This window comes from Urocampus carinirostris, chromosome 1 (assembly GCF_059441175.1).
Source record: "Urocampus carinirostris isolate Australia breed hairy pipefish chromosome 1, RoL_Ucar_1.0, whole genome shotgun sequence".
NCBI lineage: Eukaryota > Metazoa > Chordata > Actinopteri > Syngnathiformes > Syngnathidae > Urocampus > Urocampus carinirostris.
In genome coordinates, this window is record NC_142349.1 from 28,027,051 (window position 1) to 28,050,412 (window position 23,362).

Genomic DNA, 23,362 nt, shown 5'->3' on the forward strand with positions numbered 1-23,362 from the left:
CCCTTTTAAGCCATAGCAACCTATTGGTTTTTTTTTCTGTGGCTTTGTTAGTGCATTTATTGTCTTTCTTCTCGGCTGGCCCTGTCACACCCAACCTTCCTGGGACTTTGCAGTAAGGATCGTCCTGAAAAACCTCTGCAGCCGACCTCTGTTAGCTCAAAGAAAATTTTCCAACCCCTGCACTCCTCCAGCAGCTCCTGGTACTTTGCACGTTTCCTCTCATTGGCTTGTGAGTTCCACCATGATCAGGCGTTTTAAAGCCTTAGAAGTGATGATCATGTCTGGTCGGTGCGATGTTGCTGATACGCGCTGGGGGAACCATGGTTGTTTTACAAGGTTGACGTGCAACTGACAATCAGAGGCAGTCTGGAGGAGTCCTGTTATCTGTGCACATGCCAGGGGTTTATCTCCTGCCTTGATGAAAGGGACTACTAGGGGCTTGATGGTATTTGCCCGTGTTAATTGCTAGGGCGATGCCCTCAGCAACTGCCTTCAGAACCTGGTCATGCGGCCAGTGATGGCAACCATCAGCCAGTGACTTTGGGCAGCTGCTGAGAAGGTCTATAAAGCTGCCTCTTTCAGAGCATAGGGGACAGGAGGGTGCCTCGCTTTTCCGCCAAACATTAAGGTTTGCTGGGCTTGGTAGGACATCAAAAACTGACTACACAAGGAACCAGACATGGTGGAAGTCTGCCTACAAGATGTTTGACCAGGCCACTCTGCGCTGTAATGTGTTCTCCCACCTTGTCCATGCTCCCTGCTTCCGGAGTCCAACTGCCTTGCTCTTCTTCCACACCTGCTCAGACCTGTTCCTGGAGAAGATGGTGTCGCTCCTTTCCTTGGGCCTGGCTCACTTTGGTCTCCGGGAAGAAGCCTTGGCCTGGACTCCCTGTTGCCAGGACCCAACCAGTGTCTTCTGCCTCAGGCATGACTGCCACCTCCACTTTCTTTCTCAGCCCTCCACTTTTTTTCTGGTCCTCACTTCAACCCCAGCTGATGACACCTTACAGTCCTTGGAATCCCTATACTGAAGATCTTCTCTAGTTTGTGCGACCTTCAACTCTTAAGTGAGCCCACTGAAGGTTAGCTTGACAGGGCAGCACTGTTGAGGCTGTGGGGAAGTCTCAGACACTTCAGAAGAAAGCCACCGATCTTCCTTTTGAGAAACTGCCTAGTTGATAGCGGGGCTGCATAGACCAAGAGAGGCCACAAGACTCTGGGTAGAATAGAGTGCTAGTAGATCTGGGATTTAGATCCACCAGGCAGGCTTGACTTGTCTACCTTGATGAGCCACATTCTCAGTGGTTCAGAGATTTTATCATAACGTTTAATTTAACAACACAGAAGAAACATCGCTTTGAAACAATGAAAGGTGGCCAGCTTATAAAGCAGTGTAAATTTATTTTTCCCCTAAAAAAACTCAAAATATAGCTGTTAGTTGCTAAACCCCTATGTACAAATTTAAGTAAAAGTTCCTGAAGTTCAATATATTGTGTGGCCACCATAATTTTGCAGAACTACTTTAATCCTCCTGGCCATGGATTCCACCAGAGCCTCACAAATTGCCATTAGAATACTCTTCCACTTCTCCATGACGATATTAAAGATCTTGTGCTACTCCACCTTCTGCTTGAGGCTATCCCAAAAATGTTCAATTGGAATTATATCTGGAGATATGCATGGTCAGTTCATCTCATTTACCCTTAGGCCCTTTAAATAAGCCTTGGTCCTCTTAGGAGTGTATTTGGAGTAACTGTCAGGTTGGAACATTGCCCTGCCACCGATTTTTTGGGATTTTTCCTGCTCCAGTATTCCACAGGACATCCTTGAGTTTGTATTTCCCTGAATGAAATACAACTTCCCAATTCCAGTTGAACTCATGCAGACCCAAACCATGACATTCCCAACACCATGCTTGTCTTTGGGTACGACACAAACATGCTTGTACTCCTTACCCGGTTGCCCCCACACAAGCTTTACACCATCTGGGCCAAATAAATTAATCTTCGTCCCATCAGACCAGAGGATATCTTTCCATTAAGCCATGGCCTTTATTGACAAACTTCTTTTCATTGTGGCAAAGCGATATTGCTTCATTGATGTTCTTTTAAACACTTTAATGAAATCTCTGCACAAATGTGAGAAGTGTACTCACTTTTGTGACATACTATCTCCAATATTTTGACATTTTCATTCATTTATAAGAAATAATTCATTAAGATTCATTTGTGTGCATGAATGTGATTGTTCTTTGCAGCGGCGCTACATGTTATATTTGGTCCTCACGTGCATCAACACAAGTTAGTTAACATTTTAGAATTATTGGCAATAACCTTGCAGTGAAGCAAAGTACAATTAAATTTTCAATAGACGGTGGCAGACATAAAAACGATTAAATTAATTTGTCCTAATGGGAGGCAATCAAGCAAGACATAAATTGTGCCATTTATCTCAAGGTGCGTAAGGAGTGGAGGGAAAAACAGATTGAAAAGAAATGGCAGCTATTGTTGTTAGTATTTTGACTTTATGCTTATCCCTGCAGTGTCTGTTTCTATTTGTTAGTATAGCATGAAAATGGTGAAAATAAGAAAAGACCTGTTTCGAGTACAGTCTAAACATAAATCCTAAGCCGAAGGAAGATGAAAAAGGCAAAGTTAATTGGAGCATGTTTAAATGCATGTACTTGCACACGCATCATGAATGAGATGAGAGGCTGCGAGGACACAAGCCAGGAGGTGGCAGCAGAGAGTAACAAAGTTCCAAGTTTTGTACAGCTCCTTTAAGTGTGCTTCAAGTTGAAAAGCTGGAAACTCTCCGAGCACAACAACTGTCTCAATAGTTAACCAATACGCTAGCATTGGGTTCTGAAAAACTAAAAGACGGAGTAGTAGTGAGATTTCTTACTTCCATAAAGTCTTTTCGTTGAATTGAAGAATGCAGAGCAGCGGGTAAAGACTGTCCACAAATTTGTTCCCAGTTCTAGCAATTAAAAATAAATCAAGATTAGGAGGAGGATTCAAAAACCTTCTTAAGTTTCTATTTGTTTAACTAGTCTTAATTGATTCCTAATCCTACCTTCTTGTCAGTGAGTTTCTTGCCAGGGTTGGTCTCTTCGGGATGGTAGAACCAATTGACCCTGACTACCATGTTGCTGCCCCACGATTCCCACATGCTCTGGATGCGACCAATGAAGGGCAGGTTGGGCCTCCCGGCTGAAAGAAAGACAGCACAGTCACCGATGCGGATCATCTCGCGCCCTCGCACGATGGCTTTGTAGAAGAGCTTCTTGGCTTTGCCTTTCATTCCTCGTCTCTGCAAGAGCGGAGATGATTACAGAGTGAAAAAAGAAACACGGTGGCTGGCTGAGAGTTCTTTGCTTACCTGAGTGGGTTTCCCAAACCACTTCCAGAGTTGTCTCGCTGGAAGAAAGGCAGAAATTTTGGGCCTGTTTTCCACGCTAGGCAGCCGTTGGCGTTTGGCCAGCTCCTTGGAGGTGGGGAGGTGGACGCTGTCTCGTCTCTTGGGACGCCCCCCTTTTCCTTCTCCACAGGGCTTTGGTTTGGGTGGGCGTCCCCTTTGACCTGAACCTTTCCCAGTCACTGGTTTGACCGCTTTCATTGAGACGCTCGGTGTTGGTGAAGTTGAGAGTGAATCGGAACGAGGAGACGTCTCCTCTTCCTTCATACTGATGTCTATCTTCTGTTCTATGTCTTCCTCTTTCTTTTCTGGCTCCTCTTGGATTTTTTTCTGAGCTGAGGGAAGGGGGGAGCCCGGGCTAGGAAGAGGAGGTGTGGGTGTCCTCTCTTCGTCCGAGCTACAGGAAGAGTCGTCCGTTGATGAAGAGGACGATGATGATGAGGACGACGAAGTTGAAGAGGAGGAGGAATCGGAGCAGGATGAAGAGGAGGAGGAACAGCTGGAGGTGCATTTCTTTTTGGGCTTGGCACCCCTTTTGCCGCTTTCCGTTTCAGACTCTGAGCTGCTGCTGCTACTGCTGCTGCTGCTGCTACTGCTGCTGCTTTGAGTCTCTTCCTTCATCTTCCTCTCTTTCCTTCTGTCCTCCTCTTTTTGTTCCGATTTTCTCTCCTTTTCCTCCTTGACCTTAATGGCTCTCCCTTGGGTTTCCCCTCGTACGTGTGTTGTGTAGCTGGAATCTTTTTCTTCCTCTAGAACCCTAGTCTTGGATTTGAGCAGTTTCTGGTCAGCTGTGAGCACAAAGACGGGATCCTGTCGGACGTTTCTGCCCTCCAGAAGCATTAGGGCTTTGGTCTTTTTTGTTTTGGGCGAAGTCACGCCCTCGTGATCCAGCTTGACAAGGGGCTCAGCGGACATGGGCTTACGCTTTACCGAGTCTCCCTGCTTAGAGGCAGGCTTTACCCTGGCGATGGATTTGGGCCTGGACTTTTCAGATAGCATCCTCAGTTTAGGGCCAGAGAGGGTTGCAGAAGAGGTTCTAAGAGAAAGAGGTGATCCGGATTTGCCGACTGACAGCACAGATCCAACGGGTCTGGAGCTGCCGTGGTGGTTTGAAGTGGGTTTATTATTGGATGTGGAGTTCGATGTGGACCTGACACCTGGGACAGTGGGCTTTTCTGTACTCGACAATGTCATATTGAGTCTGGCACCAGACCTGTTGGGCGTGTGCATGTTGCAGCCAGGCTCTCTTTTCCAACGCTGGCCGTTATACAATGCCAGGTTGGGCTCACTGTACAAGTCCACGGTCAGGACTTTGCCGTAGGTGAACGCATAAGTCGAAGAAGAGAGCTTGGTTTTAGATTTAGGTGCAAGAGCCGAGTTGTTCTTCTGGGGCCCTGTGGAGTTTGGACTGCTCGAAGGAGATGTTACGGAACTGTTGTGTCCCGGCTTTGCTGGGCGCGAAGCTGGCCGTGGCTTCTCCTGACCCATTTTTTGGATAGATGTGCACCTCTCCTGTGCCATTTTACACAAGTCCTGGTCTGTGTCAGGAGGCTGGGTGAAGTCCGGGGACTCAGTTTTTTCTGTGCAATCTGAGTGCAGGAAACATATAACATGAAATTCATTAAAATTTGGACTTTTATTAAAATTTCAAGACGTGGAAAAAAAGGGTATCGCTATTCTGTCAACAATATAACCCTTTTTTAATGACAATATTATAAATCATTTAATTGCAAAACATTGAAGCTACAGCACTGTATGTCTGCTTTTTGCAGACGATGTTGGCTTCCTCAGGCCATGATTTTCAGCTCGCACTAGAGCAGTTGGCAGTGTGAAGCGGCCAGGATAAAGATCAGCGTCTCCAGGTCCGAGACAATGGTTCTCAGCCGAAAACGGGTGGCATGGCCACTCCAGGTTAAAGATGATGTCCTGCTCCGATTGGAGGAGTTCAAATATCTTGAGATCTTGTACATGAGTGAGATCGACAAACCAATCGGTGCAGCGTCTGCCATCATGCGGACCCTGTACCAGTCTGTTGTGGTGACGAAGGAGCTCAGCCAACAGGCAAAGCTCTTAATTTATCTGTCGATCTGTGTTCCTACCCTCACCTATGGTTACGAGCTGTGGGTCATGATGGAAAGGACAATATTCTGGATCCAAGCGGATGAAATGAGTTGGCTTGGCTCTCCCCAAGAGATAAGGTGAGAAGCTCGGTCATCCGGGAGGGACTCAGTCTAGAGCCGCTTCTCCTGCGCATTGTGAGGAGCTACCCTGGGTCGCTAGAGCATCAGATAAAGATGTCTCCTGGACGCCTCTCTCAGGAGTTACTCTCCCATAGAGAGGAGGCCCCTGGAGAGACTAGGTCTCTAGGCTGGCCCGGGAACCGAGAATCTTAAGCTCTCTTGCACACGCCAACGCAGAACATTTACGTTTGATGTACATCTGCCCTTCAATATTATTGGCTAGCTTCTTCCTGGATTGTGTACATGTCACAGACTATAATTTTGAAAAACATTTCATTGTTCTTGGGTTTTATTTTGCATGGAATTTGCATGTTACCAGTAGAGGGGACACTGTCTATGAATTAACCTAGTGTTAAAATCAAAACTCATTGGTTTAAAAAGAAAAAAAAATATTGATAGAAATAATAAGCAATTATACATGAACTATCATAAATGCGCATTTTTTTAAATACTCATGGGTCAAGAAATTTGTATTCATTTTTCATTACATGAGCCTCACCAAGAGGGAGCTGGCATTATTGCTTGCCATCTTGCTGTCAAGGGTACCTCCAAAAACCTTGCGAAAGGCCCGGCAAAAAATATTGAGAATTGGTGAAGTTTGGTCACTTCGACTCTCCATTGTTTTTAATCTTCCTTGAGCTTTTTAGCAATCGTTTTCGGTTGCACTACATTGTACAGCGACATCTAGTGGTCGCATATAACAAAATGTCCCTTTAAGAAATTTGCAAATACAAAGACTCCTGGCTACTTTGCAACTTTTCAGTTATCAGCGGTTCACTCGTTCAAGGATTTTGAGTTGAATTGATTTAGTCTTTATTGTAATTGATAACGCATCGTGCATTGTGTTCTGACTGCAGAGAGCGGGGGCAGATCAGGGAGGGCGCTCTGTATTGGATGGGTGTGGCCGTCTTTGTACGCAACTTTGAAAGGCTGGTGTATGCTGTCCGTCAAACAGCAGGCGGGCACAATGGGGGCTGCCTCCCAAAACAAACTGCAGCGTACCATCAAATAGCATTTAGCAGCCGGTACATTAAAAGGAAAATCATTAATTAAATTAGAAACTTATAAAAGGCAGAAGAGCGCAACTAAATGGTGATCACCAGCGGGTGCTCCATAGATTATCGGGTCTCAGAAGCGACTGAGGCGGCATCTGGGAGAAGTAAAGAACGGCGCTTCTGGTCCGGCCTACTGCTAAAGCTCAACTATGCCACCGCTGCAGACACCACTTTTTTTTTCCAACACTAGGTCCATTAGCCATGAAACGGATGACCTGCAGCTAGAATTCGTGAGAAACGGCTACATTCGTGACAACTCTATTTTAGTCATCGCAGAGATATGGCTCAATCCGAGGACACCCAATGCTAGCACGCATCTAGCCAGCTGCTTTGTAAATTACTTTCTTACACTGAAAGGAAAAGCCCTCAAATTTCATTTTACGTTTGTATACGCGCTGGGGCGCTGTATACAACTGCAATTATGTGTTTTTTGTTATTATTTGTGGATACATAATTGTTATTTTGTTACACTCGTATACTTTCAGATGGTAATGATGTCATCTTGATGAATGTACTTTAGAGGGATTTATGAAGGTGCAATGCTACACCGCAGATTTTTACTTTCCGGTGGGTGGTTCTTGTCCCGATTTACCGTAAAAATTCAGGAATATCCGTATAGCTAAAGCCAGTCTTTAATTAGATGTAACTGGATGATGTAAACACGCTCTACTTAAAAAAAGGGCGACCAACTAAATAATTCCACAACATTTAAGTAATGTAGCAAAATACCTTTTAGTAATTTGGAAATATCAGTGTTCATTTTACCTCTGAAAAGTGATGGGTCCCGGGGACTCGCATGCTCAAAAATCTACGGGTCCCAACAGAGATCTATGGGTCCCCAAAATTTAGTGTTATCGAGGTTGAAATCGTAAATCGGCGACAAATATAATATAAATCTATATAGTCATTCAGTTTTAATCATCAAGTTATTAATTCATTTTCTGCATCAAATTATTGTTGGTAAGATACCGATTAAAGGGATAACCACAAACCTGTCTTTTTTTATTTTCTCCTTTTATACTCCCTTTTTTCTTAACTTCTTTATACAACATAATTCGTAATATCAATCATCAAAGCAAGTGAGCCGTTTGAGAGACGGCTCTTTTTAATGAGTTGAGCCAAAACAGCCGGTTCTCTAAAAAAAGACGGACTTCCTTTCACTACACAACGAGATCTCGTTGGCCGAGATCGGCGTGCAGACGAAAACTCGAACCGCGAGACCGAAACAACGATGTCGGATCTGCCTGACAAAAGGTTTGGAGTGCAGTAAATCTGAACACTGAAATATCCCGTAAAACTTGTTTAAAAACAACTGATGCTTGCAGGCTGTGAATCCAGTCTGATGCATATTTGAAAAAAATCAATTAATGTAGTCATAAATCCAGCACACAGTAATTTTATTTGTTCTCAGATCTTGGACATGTTAATTGTTTGGATGCCACACGCAGGACTCGTGGTGCTCACTGATGTTCCAAGCGATGTTCACTGACTATGTGTGAATTCTCAGACCCGAGGAAAATTAGAGCAAACGTTGCCTCAAAGAAATTTTGACTATTGTTGAAAATTAACCGGATTGTTTGCACATAGCTACAAAACCGTGTGTAGATAAAAAACAAAACAAAAGACAAACTAATAGATGTGAGGATTTAATGAGATTTCCTTCAGCCTATTCCTTTTAATGATCGAGTGATCAGTATGACTTTAATATATTGTTCGATGGCGAATGAATAAAATTAAACTAACTCTCTTTCCTACCTTTCCTAGAGGACGTGCTTCTTGAAAGGTGTCAAACAACAATCAGAATCATTCTCTCTGTCCGAGGTCAACTCACCTGGTTTGGTTTTAGGCTTGCGACCGGGTTTCCCTTTGACTTTCGGTGCGCCTTCATCAGTCTTGGCCTCTTTGCCCTCCTTGCTGCATTTGCGCACCCTTCTGCGAGAGGAACTGGCCACCAGGAGTGCAGGCGACGGCTCAGCGCCTGTTCGGAGGGGACAAGCGCTTCAGGTTTCATGCTTTTTACATATCACCAGTGTTCGGGGTAATTGCTTTTCTGGACCACAATTAGTTTTCCCAGTAACAAGTATTGCAACACATTACTATACAATTTTGTAACTCAAACATCGATACGACATAGTGTTTCTCATTAAAAGTAAGTTCAACATCATCTAATCGGTTCATGTTCCTCCTTTAATCAGGATGTATTATTTAACCCTTGGACTGCCAGCAACACACCGCTGATCATATCATCCACGTAGAGTTGGCATGTTGATATGGCTCTACACAGTACAGATCAATACAGTTAGGGTGGCATAGTTTAGCATAGAGTGAAAGAATTTCTTCCGATTTTCTCCCTACCGTATACTCGCATCTAAGCCATATTTACAACTATAAAATAAAATTCTGAAAGCAGATGTCAGATTATATGCACCTATTTGGTTGTGTCTCACCAGTAGCAATTTGTAGGAAGTGTGTGGGTAGGAGGGTCAATTATACAGGAACAAAAAAACAAAAAAAAAAATCAATGGGCAAAGGTGAGCACGGAATTTACAGTAGAATAGTGCTAAATTTTAGTCTTTGCAAAATTATTAAGGCAAATAAGAAAATGTTGTGGACAGTACTGAACAATGGCAAATCTTCAATTGGTTTGAATACCAGGGACAAAATGGATATTGAGTGTCTGGACTAAGTGTTTGTTTGCAAGCACTAAAGATTACTCAAGACAAGAAATATACTTGGTTCACCGCTTCCACAGGTTGGTGTACCTGTTTTCTTCCATTTTGTTTATTGTGTGGCTATCTTTAAGCACTTTTAGGTGGTCTGTTTCAGTGTAAATATACACGGAAATTTGTAACTATATAGTTACTTTCAGAGTAAAGCTTTACTTTCTGGTGTCAGTAGTATGGTGGTAATCAATTTTAAATGAATCAACTTTTAACGATATTGTCTCTTTTTCAGTAAAGCACCCAATCTGAAAATTTAACAACAACTATTCTTTTTTCTTCAAAGAAACTTGGATGCTTGTAGTCACTATCTGAAAGTCAGCTCTTCCTGGTGTTAGTTGAAGAACAAGTGTAAATGGAGTAAATGTTTTCATGTGTGTGTGAAGATTTACTGAGAGGTATAGAGTCATATTTCTATATATGCAACACAAACTAAATCAGCACATAGCAAGGTTGGAAAAACACCGATCCATTAGGCCACACTTGTGTTCTCAAACCATTTGTGAAGTCAGTTGACTGTAAGCTTCAACACAGTTTGGGTGTGGATAACTTCAAGGCAGCCATGCAAACAAGACTCTTGCAAATCAAAACATGGGTTTACCCCATCAAGCCGAATACTAAAGCAACTTGGTGTGATTTACAGAAACAGAGGTCAAGCAAAACCCCGGAGACTGCTGCAGAAACAATTGTCGTCATTGTCAGTAGAGGCCATTTTTTCCTAGTTGGCTGTGGAAACTGAGAAGGAGGAGAAATGAAGCATGAAGAGTGCTTATGTAGAACATGAGCTCACAGTGGATCTTGTAGTCCGGGGGCAGAAGTCTTATGTGCGAGAGGGGGATTCGTCCTGTGTCGCCGTCATCAAACTCCACAGTGATCAGATCATCGTCCTCGTCAGTGTCTGAACTTCCTGTTTGAGCAGAAAACAGAAAAAAATGAGCTCAAATAAATTCTTGCTCCTTTGGCAAATAATTGTGCTCCTTTTAAGTATTATCTTAATTTCCTTAGAGCAATGGAAATGGGTCAGGGCCTAAATAGTTGAGAAGGTTGGGGAGGAAATTGTATATTTTTTTTGCACACCCCTCATACTTTATTTAAAATCTAGATGAAATGTTTACTTTTCTTAGCTCAACAAAGCATTGAAAGTGTTGAATTGTTAAATACAGGTGGCCATGATTCAAGTGATTAACAACTATGAACACAAAACCAACATAAAATTTACAATGTATTTTTTTCCGGTCCTTCAAAGTCAAGAGTTGTTCTACTTGTCGCGCTTTTGTGCGTGATATGAATCCTTCAAGACGAGTTTCCGGTTTCTCCGTTCTCCAACGTTTGACTCTGGTACCGTGAATAAAAATTGGGTGGTATAAATTAAAATCAAATGCGCGTTACACACATAAAACAATACAATATTCCTGCCCACGCAAACTGAATTAATTTGAAATCAAACACCCGATTCACTCTAGGAAATCTCACATTACCCCCCTCCCCACCCCAAAACATTTTCCCCTCAGTTTTATACAATTAAATTTTTCCTAAAGGTGAGCGATTTCATGCATGTCCTTAGCTTTTAAATTATTTTTTGTTTTGTAAAGTTCAGTTTCTTACTTTACTAAAACAAATTCTAAAATAGAATTATGAAATAAGAAGGAATAAAGGATCATCAAAAATTACCTGCCACAGGAAAACATTTTTACTTAAAAAGAAAAGAAAAGGTTATTTCACTATGTTTTTTCTTTTTCAAACAAAATGCAAGTCTAACTTCATCATAGAGTAGACCTCATATTTAATAACTAAACACTTAGAAACAACTTCCCTCATTTTGACTACTATTGCGCACTGTAGTTCGTTATTTTGACCATTACATATTTGTCACTCTCGGCCAATCAAGTTGCTGTTCTTTGATTTGCACACCACTCAGGGCTGATCGTTTTTTTGTAATCTTGAAGATTTAATAAAGAGAGGGGTAGTGGTTATCAATAAAGAATGACCCTTCCCCTAATTTGAGTAACATTCTGTCCTGACAAAATTTATGACCATTCATGAAAAAATGTAAATGGAAAAATACACAGAAAATAGATGACAGAATAAACAAACTAAAAGACAAAATACATATGTAACGGGTGTAATAATAACTTTTGTTTTATTGAAATTCCTGCTGAAATATGTGTATAGTTTTTGATAAGTGTGCTGCAATGAAAAGTCCAATAGTGCCACCTGCTGGTATGGGGTAGGGTTTGTTTTGGCTTTTGACAGGTAACCGGAAGGCAGGGTTTTGTTGGCAGTCTACAGATCGAGCTGCCAACGGTAAGACACATCTTTTTGTGCTCCACAAAAAAAGTTAATTTCAAACATTACAAACACAGCTGACAAATCTCTCAACATGCACAGTAATGTGATTGATGTTGCCAAGCTGTTTGGATTTATTTTCATTTGTTTCTGTTGTGCTAAAATGTTAATTCCCCTTAAAGAGATCAAGGCCAGCAGAGCAGCTAATGTTGTGACTCATTTCATCTGCAGAAACTGTAATAAAAACCTCATCATCCAGTCCAGCGTGAATGTGGATCTTTGGTGGGACAGGTACACCGCGGTTACACATACATATATGAATACATTGAACATGTGTTTATTTATTTACACTACCGTTGAAAAATTTGGGATCGCTTAGAAATTTCAATTCTTCGACAAGAGCAAAGTTTGAAAGATAATTCTTTTCTTTCAAATAAAAATCATTATTTCTAACCTTCTTAATGTCTCGAGTTTATATTTGAGTTATTTTGAAACTCCTTTGATTAATAAAAAGTGTGATTTTTTATGGAAATCAAACAATTCTCTGGGCGACACCAAACCTTATTTATTTATTAAAACATTTATTTCTAGAAATGGAAGAATCGGTCCTTCGTACCACTGACGGGTTTCGTTAAATTGGTCGGAAAAAAAGTTATTGAACACCCCTATTGTTCATAAGTCATCTTGCTTTTTTAAAAACTTCAATGCAGGCATGAGAATTTTTAAACAAACCTGTTCTGAAACTACTAAGCCTCCTTTAAGTAAGTCTGCCTCACAACTGAGTCTAATTATAACTACATACATTAATAAACATATCGACAAATAAATACCTCTCTCGGTGGGTGCGTGATGCGTTTAATGATAGGGTGACACTTAGGCAGGTAACGTGACATTGAAAAAGCATGTTTAGTATTCAAGGTTGAGAGGATTACTTTAAAAATGTCATACAATACAGTTACTAGTTACCTGTTGAAAAAAGAAATCAGTAACTCAATCCAAATACTATGATATTGCAGTTTTGTAACCTGAATACTTTCAAATTACTTCAATACCAACTAAAGACCAAGTAAACATAATACGATTCTCTAAATTCGCTTTAAGATAATTGAACAATGTAACCTTGAAAAATTATTGGAGGAAACCAAGGTCAGGTAGTCCTTGTAGTCCTACAAAATGTCTACTAATATTAACCACATCGTATAGTTTATTCAGCAAAAATAAAACTAATTTCACCTGTCAGACAAGTTATGCTCTCTTTCACTTTACAACAAATGGACATTAAGAACCCAATATTGTTTTAAACAGACAGTTTTCCATTTCTAATTTTCCAACCAACTCTGGGATGTTTTGTGTTGAAGTTCAAGTTTTACTTATTTGAAGTGAGGATGCCAAACCTCTTGACATATTTACATTTACTAGGCTAAGTCAAATATTCTCACAACAAACAATACAATGATCGTAGAGTCGATTTTCAACTACAATTAACAGCAAAATAAAAAGACATTCAATCTGCTATTAAATGATAAACATGCAGTGATGGATAACTTGGTTGTTTGTACAATCTGCGCAACAGTTACAGATGTTACCATGTTGCATGCGCACCTCGTGTTTACACACGCCTCATCTCTGTCTCTCTAGGGTCATTGATTGAAATTATGATAGACATATTTTGTCTTTTGGCGCATTAAGTAGATGTAAATGTAGTTGTGACCCCTTAACAATGCTTTAAAAGTCACTTAAAATCCCAATCTAAAACAACCAAAGTAAATTGTATGCTGTTGTTGAACCATTCGGAGAAAGGTACAACTCAGGTTTTGTCCCCAACTGAAATAATCACCGCACTGCACTAACGTTGAGTTTTCTATGTTGGAACACACAGAACGTTTTTTATTCTCGCTTGAATCACATTCCTCCAAAAGTTCCTGCAAAATAATCCTTATCTAGACTAAATATACCTGACATTTGGTGACATCTTTTTTTTCTGTAACTGTAACGGAGTATTATTACATTTTTATTGTATTATAATTACATAACGCTGTTACACATATTCTATCATTCCCAAAGTCTGTTAACATACATCCGTCAGTGCCAGCACACAAAATTGAATTGGAAATTGACACCGACACATGACATCTGAGCGCTATTGTGTGTGTGTGTGTGTGTGTGTATATACCATTGACAACGGTGCCAGGATAAAGGCAGCGGTACTGCTGACTCCAGTAGGCAGCGATGCGCGTGCCCTCGGGGAGATAGAGCACCGAAGGAGGCTTCACATCAATGATCTGGACACAAACAAGAAGCAAGGACTTGAAATGTAAGCCCAAGCTAGCACACGCCAAGTGTTTCTTACTAAAATGCCGTTCATATTTTTTTCCATCACGGCTAAAGATGGCAACCGGAACCAGGCATGGGCGCAAATATGCAGAGGGCTTCAGTGTGTGAAGCCCTCGGCACATGACGCATGACCTACTTTATTTCATGCATGTTTCATGTTTCACTTTCAGCAGCTGCCCTCTCGTGTGTCACTAGAAATCCCAGCGAGGGCCGGTTCATTTAACCTCACCGCTCTCATGCGAGTGACGTCCAGTTTACTCACAGCCTCCTGCAGCAGTTGCTCCAGGCAGTAGATGTGTGGCCGGTTCCCTCTCTCGCCCTCCACCACCACGCTGTATCTGCGGCAAACAACCACATCTGGTTCAATGTGGCGCATGCAAGTGTACGTCTCTTTCGGGGATTTTTGTACAACGCCACATTGCATCATTTTGGAATTTTAAAAAAAAAAAGCCATTTAGCAGGGGTGTTAAACTCAGATCAGTGGCCACATGGTAGAGAAAAAAATTCTTAAAGGTGCCAGACTTTAACAGTCTGTTAGCTAGCGGGGTTGTTTTTTGAGCTCACAATTAAATTATGATTCAAGGATGTACCAGTTGATTATGAAACAATTATTGTGTTTTTTGCCCTCAATATTTTCTTTCCTTCAGTAAGAATTTAATAAAAAGCAAAAAACTGAATTCATATCTACTACAGTTTATTTAACTCCTTTGTCTTTCTTACGAAAATGTTTACCTGGATATTGGAGATTCACCGAATTCAGATGCATTATAGAAAGGAACTAAATCTTCTTTTAACTACTGCAAAGACCCCAGCCGCTCTTTTGTTAATTTAGTATTCTTGTATTACTTGAAAAGCACGTCCATGACTTTTATCTAAGGAAAATGAAATGGTGATGGGTTTTCCTCAGTGTTCTCTGGTTGATTATTGGTCATCAAATGCAGCTAAAAAGGGGTGCTTTGCAAGGGCTGCCTGGCTTTGGCGACATCCAGTGGAAATATTTTAAACTCCAAATAATTATTTTATCTTGTGCCTCTCTCAGCATTGTCTCGCAGGCTACATAAAATGATGTGGCTAGTTTGACAGAAGTCCTATATTGGCCTGAATCAACTAATTCGAACTATTAGTAGTTTTAAATACACACAATCACAGTGTCATTTAGATCAGGGGACATTGTAAATGTGGCTTGTACAGTCCTTTGAGACATTTATGATTAAAGGCTATACAAATAAATGTGACTTGACAAACTCATTCACTGCTAGCCTCTCTATAGTCTATGGCAGCTAAAATGGATCTTTGATGTCTGCAGCCATCTATACCAGGGTAGCTAAAATTGATCTTTCACATCAATAGCAGTCAATACCTGCCCAACTTGAATGGTTTATTGACAATTACTGTATAGCACCCAAGGGTTGCCTACATAATATGTATTTTGACGTTTAGAGTAATCCATGGCAGCCTAGCTAAAATGGATCTGCTGTCTGTAGCCATCCATCTATGTTGACCTTGCTAAAATTTGTCTTTCGTGTCTATAGCAGTCAAACTAGAATACAATTTGACGTTTGAGGTAGTATATGGCAGCCTAGCTAAAATTAATATTTGATGTGTATAGACATGTATGCCAGCCTGGCTAAAATTGATCTTTCACAACAATAGCTTTCAAACTTGAATGAATCTTTTGACGTCTATATCTGGTAACATAGCTAAAATGGACTGTTGACTTCTATAACTGTTTATGGCACCGATTTACCGCATTTTCCGCACTATAGGGCGCACCCCCAAAAAATAGTTTTTGGTCCTATATCTTCCATAGATAAGGCGCACCGGATTATAAGGCGCTACAATGGGAACGTGGACAAAACAGTCAGATAGTTGAGTCCAACTTATTATCCCCTTAACATTCCCAAAGCTTGCAAAGAAGCAAATACGTGTCGTAGACACGTGTGGATGCGGTGTCCGTACGATGTCACTCAAATGCATCGTTTCAAATACCATTCGGAAAGTTAAAGTCTTGGGATTCAAGAAATGCCAAACATTTCTTAGTTTCTATTTTGTTTTTCGCTCGCAACTTTACTGTGCATATAACAATAAACACTTGGAATTGAGTTTAATTCACTCAACTCATCACAGCAACATCAAGATCGTTCTAAAACAAGATAACGGGAAAATATAAAGCCGCATAGCTCACCTAAGTTCTCACGTTCAATAATGATACGCAATCATGGTCTTCTTACAACCGTGAGTGTAGTAAATCCAGGAGAGGAAAATATTTTCAAATACAGACTAATGAAACATGTTTCTTTATGGCGTACTTTAGCAAGCTTGCTATTCAGTCATCTTTTTCGGCCAATTGCAGGGTTTGTTTCGGCCCTCTAGCCTATCCGAGGCTCCGAATAACTTCAGCCAATAGCGATCGATTTAACGGATGATTGACACATCTTTTTCGGCCAATTGCAGGGTTTGTTTTGGCGCTCTAGCCAATCCGAGGCTCCGAATAACTTCAGCCAATAGTGATCGATTTAACGGATGATTGACACATCTTTTTCGGCCAATTGCAGGGTTTGTTTCGGCCCTCTAACCTATCAGAGGCTCCGAATAACTTCAGCCAATAGCGATCGATTTAACGGATGATTGACACATCTTTTTCGGCCAATTGCAGGGTTTGTTTTGGCGCTCTAGCCAATCCGAGGCTCCGAATAACTTCAGCCAATAGTGATCGATTTAACGGATGATTGACACATCTTTTTCGGCCAATTGCAGGGTTTGTTTCGGCCCTCTAGCCTATTCGAGGCTCCGAATAACTTTAGCCAATAGTGATCGATTCAAATGATGATTGACACATTGGTTAGCCAATGAAACGCCGGTATATAAATTCCAGCATACACCGCGGACTACTCCACGTTCGGGGGAAAATCGAGTCGGCGGCTGTTGCGTAGGTTGCGAGACCTTGCGATTTAATGTTGAGCCATAAATAAGGCGCACTGTATTATAAGGCGCATGGTCAGCTTTTGAAAAAAATTAAGACTTTTAGGTGCGCCTTATAGTGCGGAAAATACGGTAGTTAAACAAGTAAGGCTGGCTGTGATCAGTAATTTTAAATACTGTCACTTTTATTTTGCATTAATGGAATATCCTCAACTGAAATATTACAATGTAAACATTCCAAGAATTAAATGAACGTCAGCAACAGTACACACCTTGTTGCCGGATTGATAAACAAAAGTAAAAACCTTTGCTGGGCAATAAGTGGAATTTATCCAATTTGCGATTGTTAAACAATAGTTACCAATTAGTCAATTGTTACATTAAGCAATTTAGTCACATGCTAGAGTAGATATTTTTGGCACTGGCAAATATTTTTGGAACATTTTTCACATATTTCAATAATCTTGAAATGTTATTTAAACACACATGTTTGGCATTTTTATTAATCGTTCAGACAGACTTATGAAATCAATATAGCATATTGGGACCTCTAGTGCCTTGCCCTACCCTCCCAAAAACTTATTTGATTACATTTTAATATTGGAAATTTAATATATACTTGTCAATGGCAGTGGATTGGTTAACAGTATGTTTGTCTTAATGTAAAACTCTCATTTACATTTACCAAGAAAAATAATCCTGTTTTAAAAATAATTAAGTCTAGTTTTACAACAAGTCAGTACAGCTAAGTAGGGTACATAAAGTATTTTCTCTCTCTAGTTTGAGTTTTGCAAATGCTCTTAGCGATTAGGTTTGGTGATTAATATGTTGCATTCTGCTGTATCCTGAGGCACTTTGGCATTGAAAAGGAAATAGCAAAGCTCATTCTGCACTGCATTTCTAGTTGCATTTAATCCTGTTAAATAGATCAAAATGCATTCAAATGAATATGAAAAGCATAAACTGGTAATACTTACATATCAGGGGAGTGCACGGTATTGACGTGCCCTGCGTACAAAAGCTGATCGTCCATCGGGATCAAAACTCGAAGTCCGTCTGCCAAAGAGTCTTTGTCCAACACACACTCTACCGGTGCTGAACGCATCAGACCCCCCCCCAAAAACACAAGACATAAATACAGAGGTGTGTGCAGGTTTTTCAGTATAATATTCGTCTGGATGGATAACTGACTGCTAACCTGGTGTTGAGGATCTCTCGGGCACACTGTTGCTGCGCGGCGGGATGAGCTCGTCTTCACTGAAGCTGCTGTCTTGATTGGGCTCGAAGTCTTCATCAGCCGCCATACTCTCCATCAGCCGGCTCACTGCTCCCCTTGATTGCTACAAATGACACGCTTGACCCTTAGTTTTCTACCAGCAGTTCACCTTCCTTGATTCAATTCTTCAAAAGCATGGTGGGATGAACGTTGAGGTTTTCCCAGACAAGAATTTAAACTACGTTGCTACGTACAATAGCGCCTTCATTGATTACATTCAATTAAAGTGATGCACGAAGGGGAAAAAATATTGGCTTTTGATTGACACTTTTTATCATCGTGAGTTTTTGCAGTAAAACAGAACGGCATTATTCTGAGCGACAGTTCTAAATTGCCAGTACCGGGTAATCATATTTTACCCCGCAACTGTATGAGCGGTTCAAAGTATTGTCAAAATATTCAGTGCATACGGCTGGAAACTATAACATGAAGAGGTCAAAGATTTATTCTAAAGAATTTGGAGGTCGATTTTGGTTTGTGTTCCGAACCATAAATAAAGTAATCAAAACAGCCCAGAAAACCATTGGCTGCTCTTTGCTCAGTCTGGAGGATATTGCTGGCTTGCAATACAACAACAGAGCCAGCAACATTATAATGGACTCATCTCACTCATATAAGGTCCCTTAAAACAAGGACTGACAGGCTCAGAAACAGTTTCTTCCCCAGACACATCACCACCCTAAACAAGCTTGCAAAACTGAAAATATTCATCTTGCCACTTATATTAAAAAAAATGGGTATTCATATAATATATATTGACTTATTTGGATATTTTGTTGTTGCTTAATGTTAAAATGCTATTGCACTATTTTTCATTGCACTATTAATACGATACACTTACAACCTAGACCAGATTCCAAGTACTGCCTTGTAAATATATCTTTTTCCGTTTTATCCTGACATTTTTTTGAATCTTATTTTTGTCTTTTAAGTCTTTTATTACGCATTCATCCGGGATTGCGATGTCTAATCACGTTGTTAACAATCACAGAACGCTTGGCAAATATTGAACAAATCTTTGCAAAAAGAGGCTTGAATATTAATCTTCTGGACTTAAAACAAGTATAGCACATCCTCATCTGTAAAAATTAAGTTTACTTATCTCATTGCTAAAAAAGGCCTAAACCACGATCAGGCTAGTGGTAAGCAACCACAGTTTTCGTTTTTTTTTTTTTTTTTGAAGCAAGTAGTACTATCGACCCCAATTGGAATATATTCTTTATCCTCTCTGGAAAAAGTATTGTTTGGGCAATACGTCTTTATCTCCACCCAAAACTGAGGGCAAAAATGCCCAATTGGCAGATAATAATTGACAATTTTGAAATCGTTTTTACCCTTTAGCCATATCAAATTTCTATATCTCCCTTTTTATCTTTTAAGAATTTATTATGCGTTTCCCTTGTTTATCCTGGAGTGCTATGTTTGATCCCGTTGCAAACAATTTTCTCCAAGTTGGTGTAAATGACAATAATGACATCTATTCTGGCAGATTCAAACTGACCTCCCGGGCCTTTGCCTTCGCTTTCGCTTTTGATTGGTTCTTTCGCGCCGGGCTGAGACTCAGAGCCTTGGTGCTGTCTCGTACTGGACTAGCCAAGGAGGACGGGCTCACTGGCAGAGAGGAAGACTCAGTCTTCTTTTTCTGTTTTACAATATGTCGGAACACAAATGGTTAGGACAACAACATGGACTCGTATATGCACAAATGCAGGCTGGAAGACGTCTGCAGTTGTCCTTTCTTGTCAGCAACATTTAAGACAGACGGGGAGCGCAATCGTGATTGAAGTGTCGGAAAACCCCTGCTGGCAATGTGACACATGCTCTACACAAAAACATGCTAGAGGAAGAGTTTGGGGAGAAGCAAATGTATAATGACAGTGAAAAGAAGTCCCCCCTCAGTTGTCAAACAACCACGAGATCAGTGGTACCCAAACTTTACAACCGGGCCAGATACGGCCCACCACTACACTTTGTCCGGTACCCTGAACAACACCAGAGAGCATTTTGATGGACATTTTGTTTTACCTGAAAGAAATAACTCGTTTTTGGGTGTAATGAAATTTGATCTCCGGTGAGAGTGTTAAACCACTGGACTATCAATTATATAGATGTCAAATGAAAAGACAAAAATGCAGCCCGTGATGTCTACAACTTAGACTTTGGAGCTCCAGTCTTCTGTGGATCCATGGACTTAATGATTGATGGCGCGCCACCCATTTTGAGCATCGAAACCTACCCTACCACCCTTCACCAACCGTGCTAGTATTTTTTTCTTTCTGGATTCCCCTGACTAAACCCAACTGGATTATTCCCTTTAAAAAGAACTCTAACGAAAGGATCATCCAATTTCAGTTTTTTGGGCCCAATATTTTGTAAATATTGCGTTGTTATAAATGTTCAAAAGTCATTACTACAGTTCTGTGCATTTCAAAATGACAATAAATTTGTCACTTTCCATGCTAGAAAATGTAGAAAAGTAGAATAGAATTTATTGTCCTTGTATTATGGAACAGATATGGACTCTCTTAGCAAAATTGGAAAGGAAAATCCAGGCCACGGAGATGGAGGCTGCCGGAAACTTAAAATCACGGAATGGACTTTTGCCAACTTTGCCACCACCCGAAAATAGGCCAGGAACCGTAAATGTGGAGAAACTTGTCCAGAGTTGCGTCCTCAGTAGAGCCCCGACAACACAATACAACAACGAAATTAACAAACGTCTCTGGTACCATGACTAAAAACAGTGAGATGATGAGATAAAATCTACTGCTTTTTTGCAAGTCATTACCACCACTGGTCATCCAAAACTCTGACATCTTAGCAGATTTTGTATCTGTTTGGAATGTGCATAGCACAACCAATTTCTTTTTTATTCCAAGATTTTTTTTCGGTCAAGAACCTAAAAAGTGTTATCTGATCATTATATGATCTATAAATAGTATAGTCTATTTTCTCACTTTTTCTGTGAAGAAACCAGAGAGGGTTAAATGTTTTTTTAATTTCATTAAGTGTTACTATTTAATGCAATGGTTTTTGTTTTGTGAAAAATCCAGAAGTGTTATTGGATGATGGCTTACTGAAAAACAATACATTTTTACATTTATGCAATCGTCACACTTTATCTGATACAAACGGACCCCGGGCCCTCATCAGAGAAGAGAAAAGTTATGTGGCCTTCACAGGAAAACATTTGAGGACCTTTGCACTAGTTGAATAACTGACTTACTCTTACTGCATCTTTGGCCTCTCTGTTTGAAGGAGGCTGTTTGGGTCTGGAAGCGGGCTTTGGAGTGAGGGGCTGGGCCGAACCAGAGGACAAGCTCCGACCAGAGCCGCACAAGGACGAGATCTGGTTAGCTGAGGTTGTTGCATCGTGGAGGAAGATCCTCTCGCTGCGACGGCGGTTCCAGGCTTCGTCCTCGCTGAAGCCTCCCAAGCCAGAAGCGGCGGCCAAATCCAAGCTGAGGCGCCGCTGAGGTCGAGGCAAAGGCCGCCTCTTAACGGGTGAGGGCTTGTGTTTGACGGACAGCGATTCGTCACGCTTGCTGGGGCTGCTCTGCTCCAGGCAACGAGTGACCGGGGGCAACAGGGGTAGTTCCGGGGCTGAGCGTTTGCCGTGCAGCAGGGAAGGAAACTTCCACAGGCGCAGGTCGCAACCAGAATCAGACCACTCGCACTCTGATGAACCTGATGGTGGAAAGACAGTCTCGTGAAAATGCAGAAATTATTAATTATTGTGTGCTTCTCTACTGTTTCTTGATTCTTTTGTAGTGGTTTTTTTAACTGTGTGTTTGTGCGCAATACATACACTAACGTTCAAAAGTTTAGGGTCATCCAGACTATTTTGTGTTAAATAAAAGTCACTTTTTTGTCAAATGAGTTGTCCATTTTTGCCCAAATGAATCCCTTCCTTTTGTTGGGAAGTCTCCAATATGTCTTTTTCTTCGCCACTCTGCCTCGATTGAAGGCCAGCATCTTAGAGTCACCTCTCCACTGTAGATGTTGAAACCAGTGTTTTGCAGGTACTATTAAACCAAGCTGCTAAGTGAGTACCCATAGAGGGTTGTACTTGTCCTCTTGCTAGGTTGTGCAGTGGGAGCTCACACTTATCTTTCTAGTCTGAGCTGTTCTCTGAAGGGAGTAGTACACACCATTGTAGGAGTTTCTTGGCAATTTCTCGCATGGTATAGCTTTCAACTCTCATCGCAATAGACTGCAAAGTTACACAAGGAAGTTTTCTTTTTCTGGCTCTTCTGAAAGTTAACCCGCACCCTTTAATGTGATCAGGGTTGGGTGGGGTTACTTTAACTGGATTACTTTCAATTACTTTTGGACTACTCCAATAACAAATATGCTAATAAAAGACAAAATAAACTAAATATGAATAAAATTAATAAATTTTGTGCAGGTTTGGGAATAAATGGAACGGCAAAAATTATGTTGGCAAGCTGTTAGGATGCATTTTCATTTTGTTTGTGTCGCATTTTATGTTAATTTTGCCGGAGATCAAAGAGATCAAAGCCAGGAGAGAAAGCTTACCACGTATTGTGAGTCATAATTTTATTCATATTTAGTTTATTTTGTCTTTTATTAGCATATTTGGTATTGGAGTAATCCAAAAGTAATTGAAAGTAATCCAGTTAAAGTAACCCTACACAACCCTGAATGTGATGCTCCAGATACTCTACTAGCTCAAAAGGAAGGTCAGTTTTATGACTTCTCCAATCAGCTAAACTGTTATCAGCTTTCCTAACATAATTCCACAAGGGTTTTCTAGCCATCTGACGCAATTAGCAAACACAGTGTCCTATTAAATCATTGAAGTTCAGCTTGCTGGAAATGGGGCCTTTTAAGCACCTATGTAGCTATTGCATTAAGAAAGAGACATTTGCAGCTAAAAGTCATTTACCACACAAACCGTCTAAGGATATATTGAAGTTATCTTCATGGAAGAAACCGGGTTTTTCCTTAAACAAAAGTATTTGGCAGGATTTCTATTCTTGTTTTACCATGTTTTAAACTTATTTCTCCTCATGGAATAATTATACTTAAGGGGCAGTGTGCATCGTTTGACCACTAGATGTATGGTGTAGTGTAATTGTAAAGGAAAAA

The 23,362-nt window shown here is 40.7% G+C and overlaps 1 protein-coding gene across 1 annotated transcript in view; it reads right to left on the reverse strand.

Annotated features, from left to right (window-relative positions):
* tnrc18 (trinucleotide repeat containing 18) overlaps nucleotides 1-23,362 on the reverse strand; it is a 68,942-nt gene that overhangs the window by 4,139 nt on the left and 41,441 nt on the right. The window contains exons 19-29 of the mRNA XM_088333203.1: nucleotides 21,477-21,937; nucleotides 19,752-19,892; nucleotides 18,173-18,314; nucleotides 17,952-18,069; nucleotides 14,315-14,390; nucleotides 13,892-14,000; nucleotides 10,223-10,339; nucleotides 8,544-8,690; nucleotides 3,382-5,006; nucleotides 3,076-3,312; nucleotides 2,905-2,979 (exon numbers count right to left, since the gene is read on the reverse strand). Of these exons, the coding sequence (XP_088189329.1) occupies nucleotides 2,905-2,979; nucleotides 3,076-3,312; nucleotides 3,382-5,006; nucleotides 8,544-8,690; nucleotides 10,223-10,339; nucleotides 13,892-14,000; nucleotides 14,315-14,390; nucleotides 17,952-18,069; nucleotides 18,173-18,314; nucleotides 19,752-19,892; nucleotides 21,477-21,937 (3,248 nt within the window). The remainder of the gene's footprint in view (nucleotides 1-2,904; nucleotides 2,980-3,075; nucleotides 3,313-3,381; nucleotides 5,007-8,543; nucleotides 8,691-10,222; nucleotides 10,340-13,891; nucleotides 14,001-14,314; nucleotides 14,391-17,951; nucleotides 18,070-18,172; nucleotides 18,315-19,751; nucleotides 19,893-21,476; nucleotides 21,938-23,362) is intronic.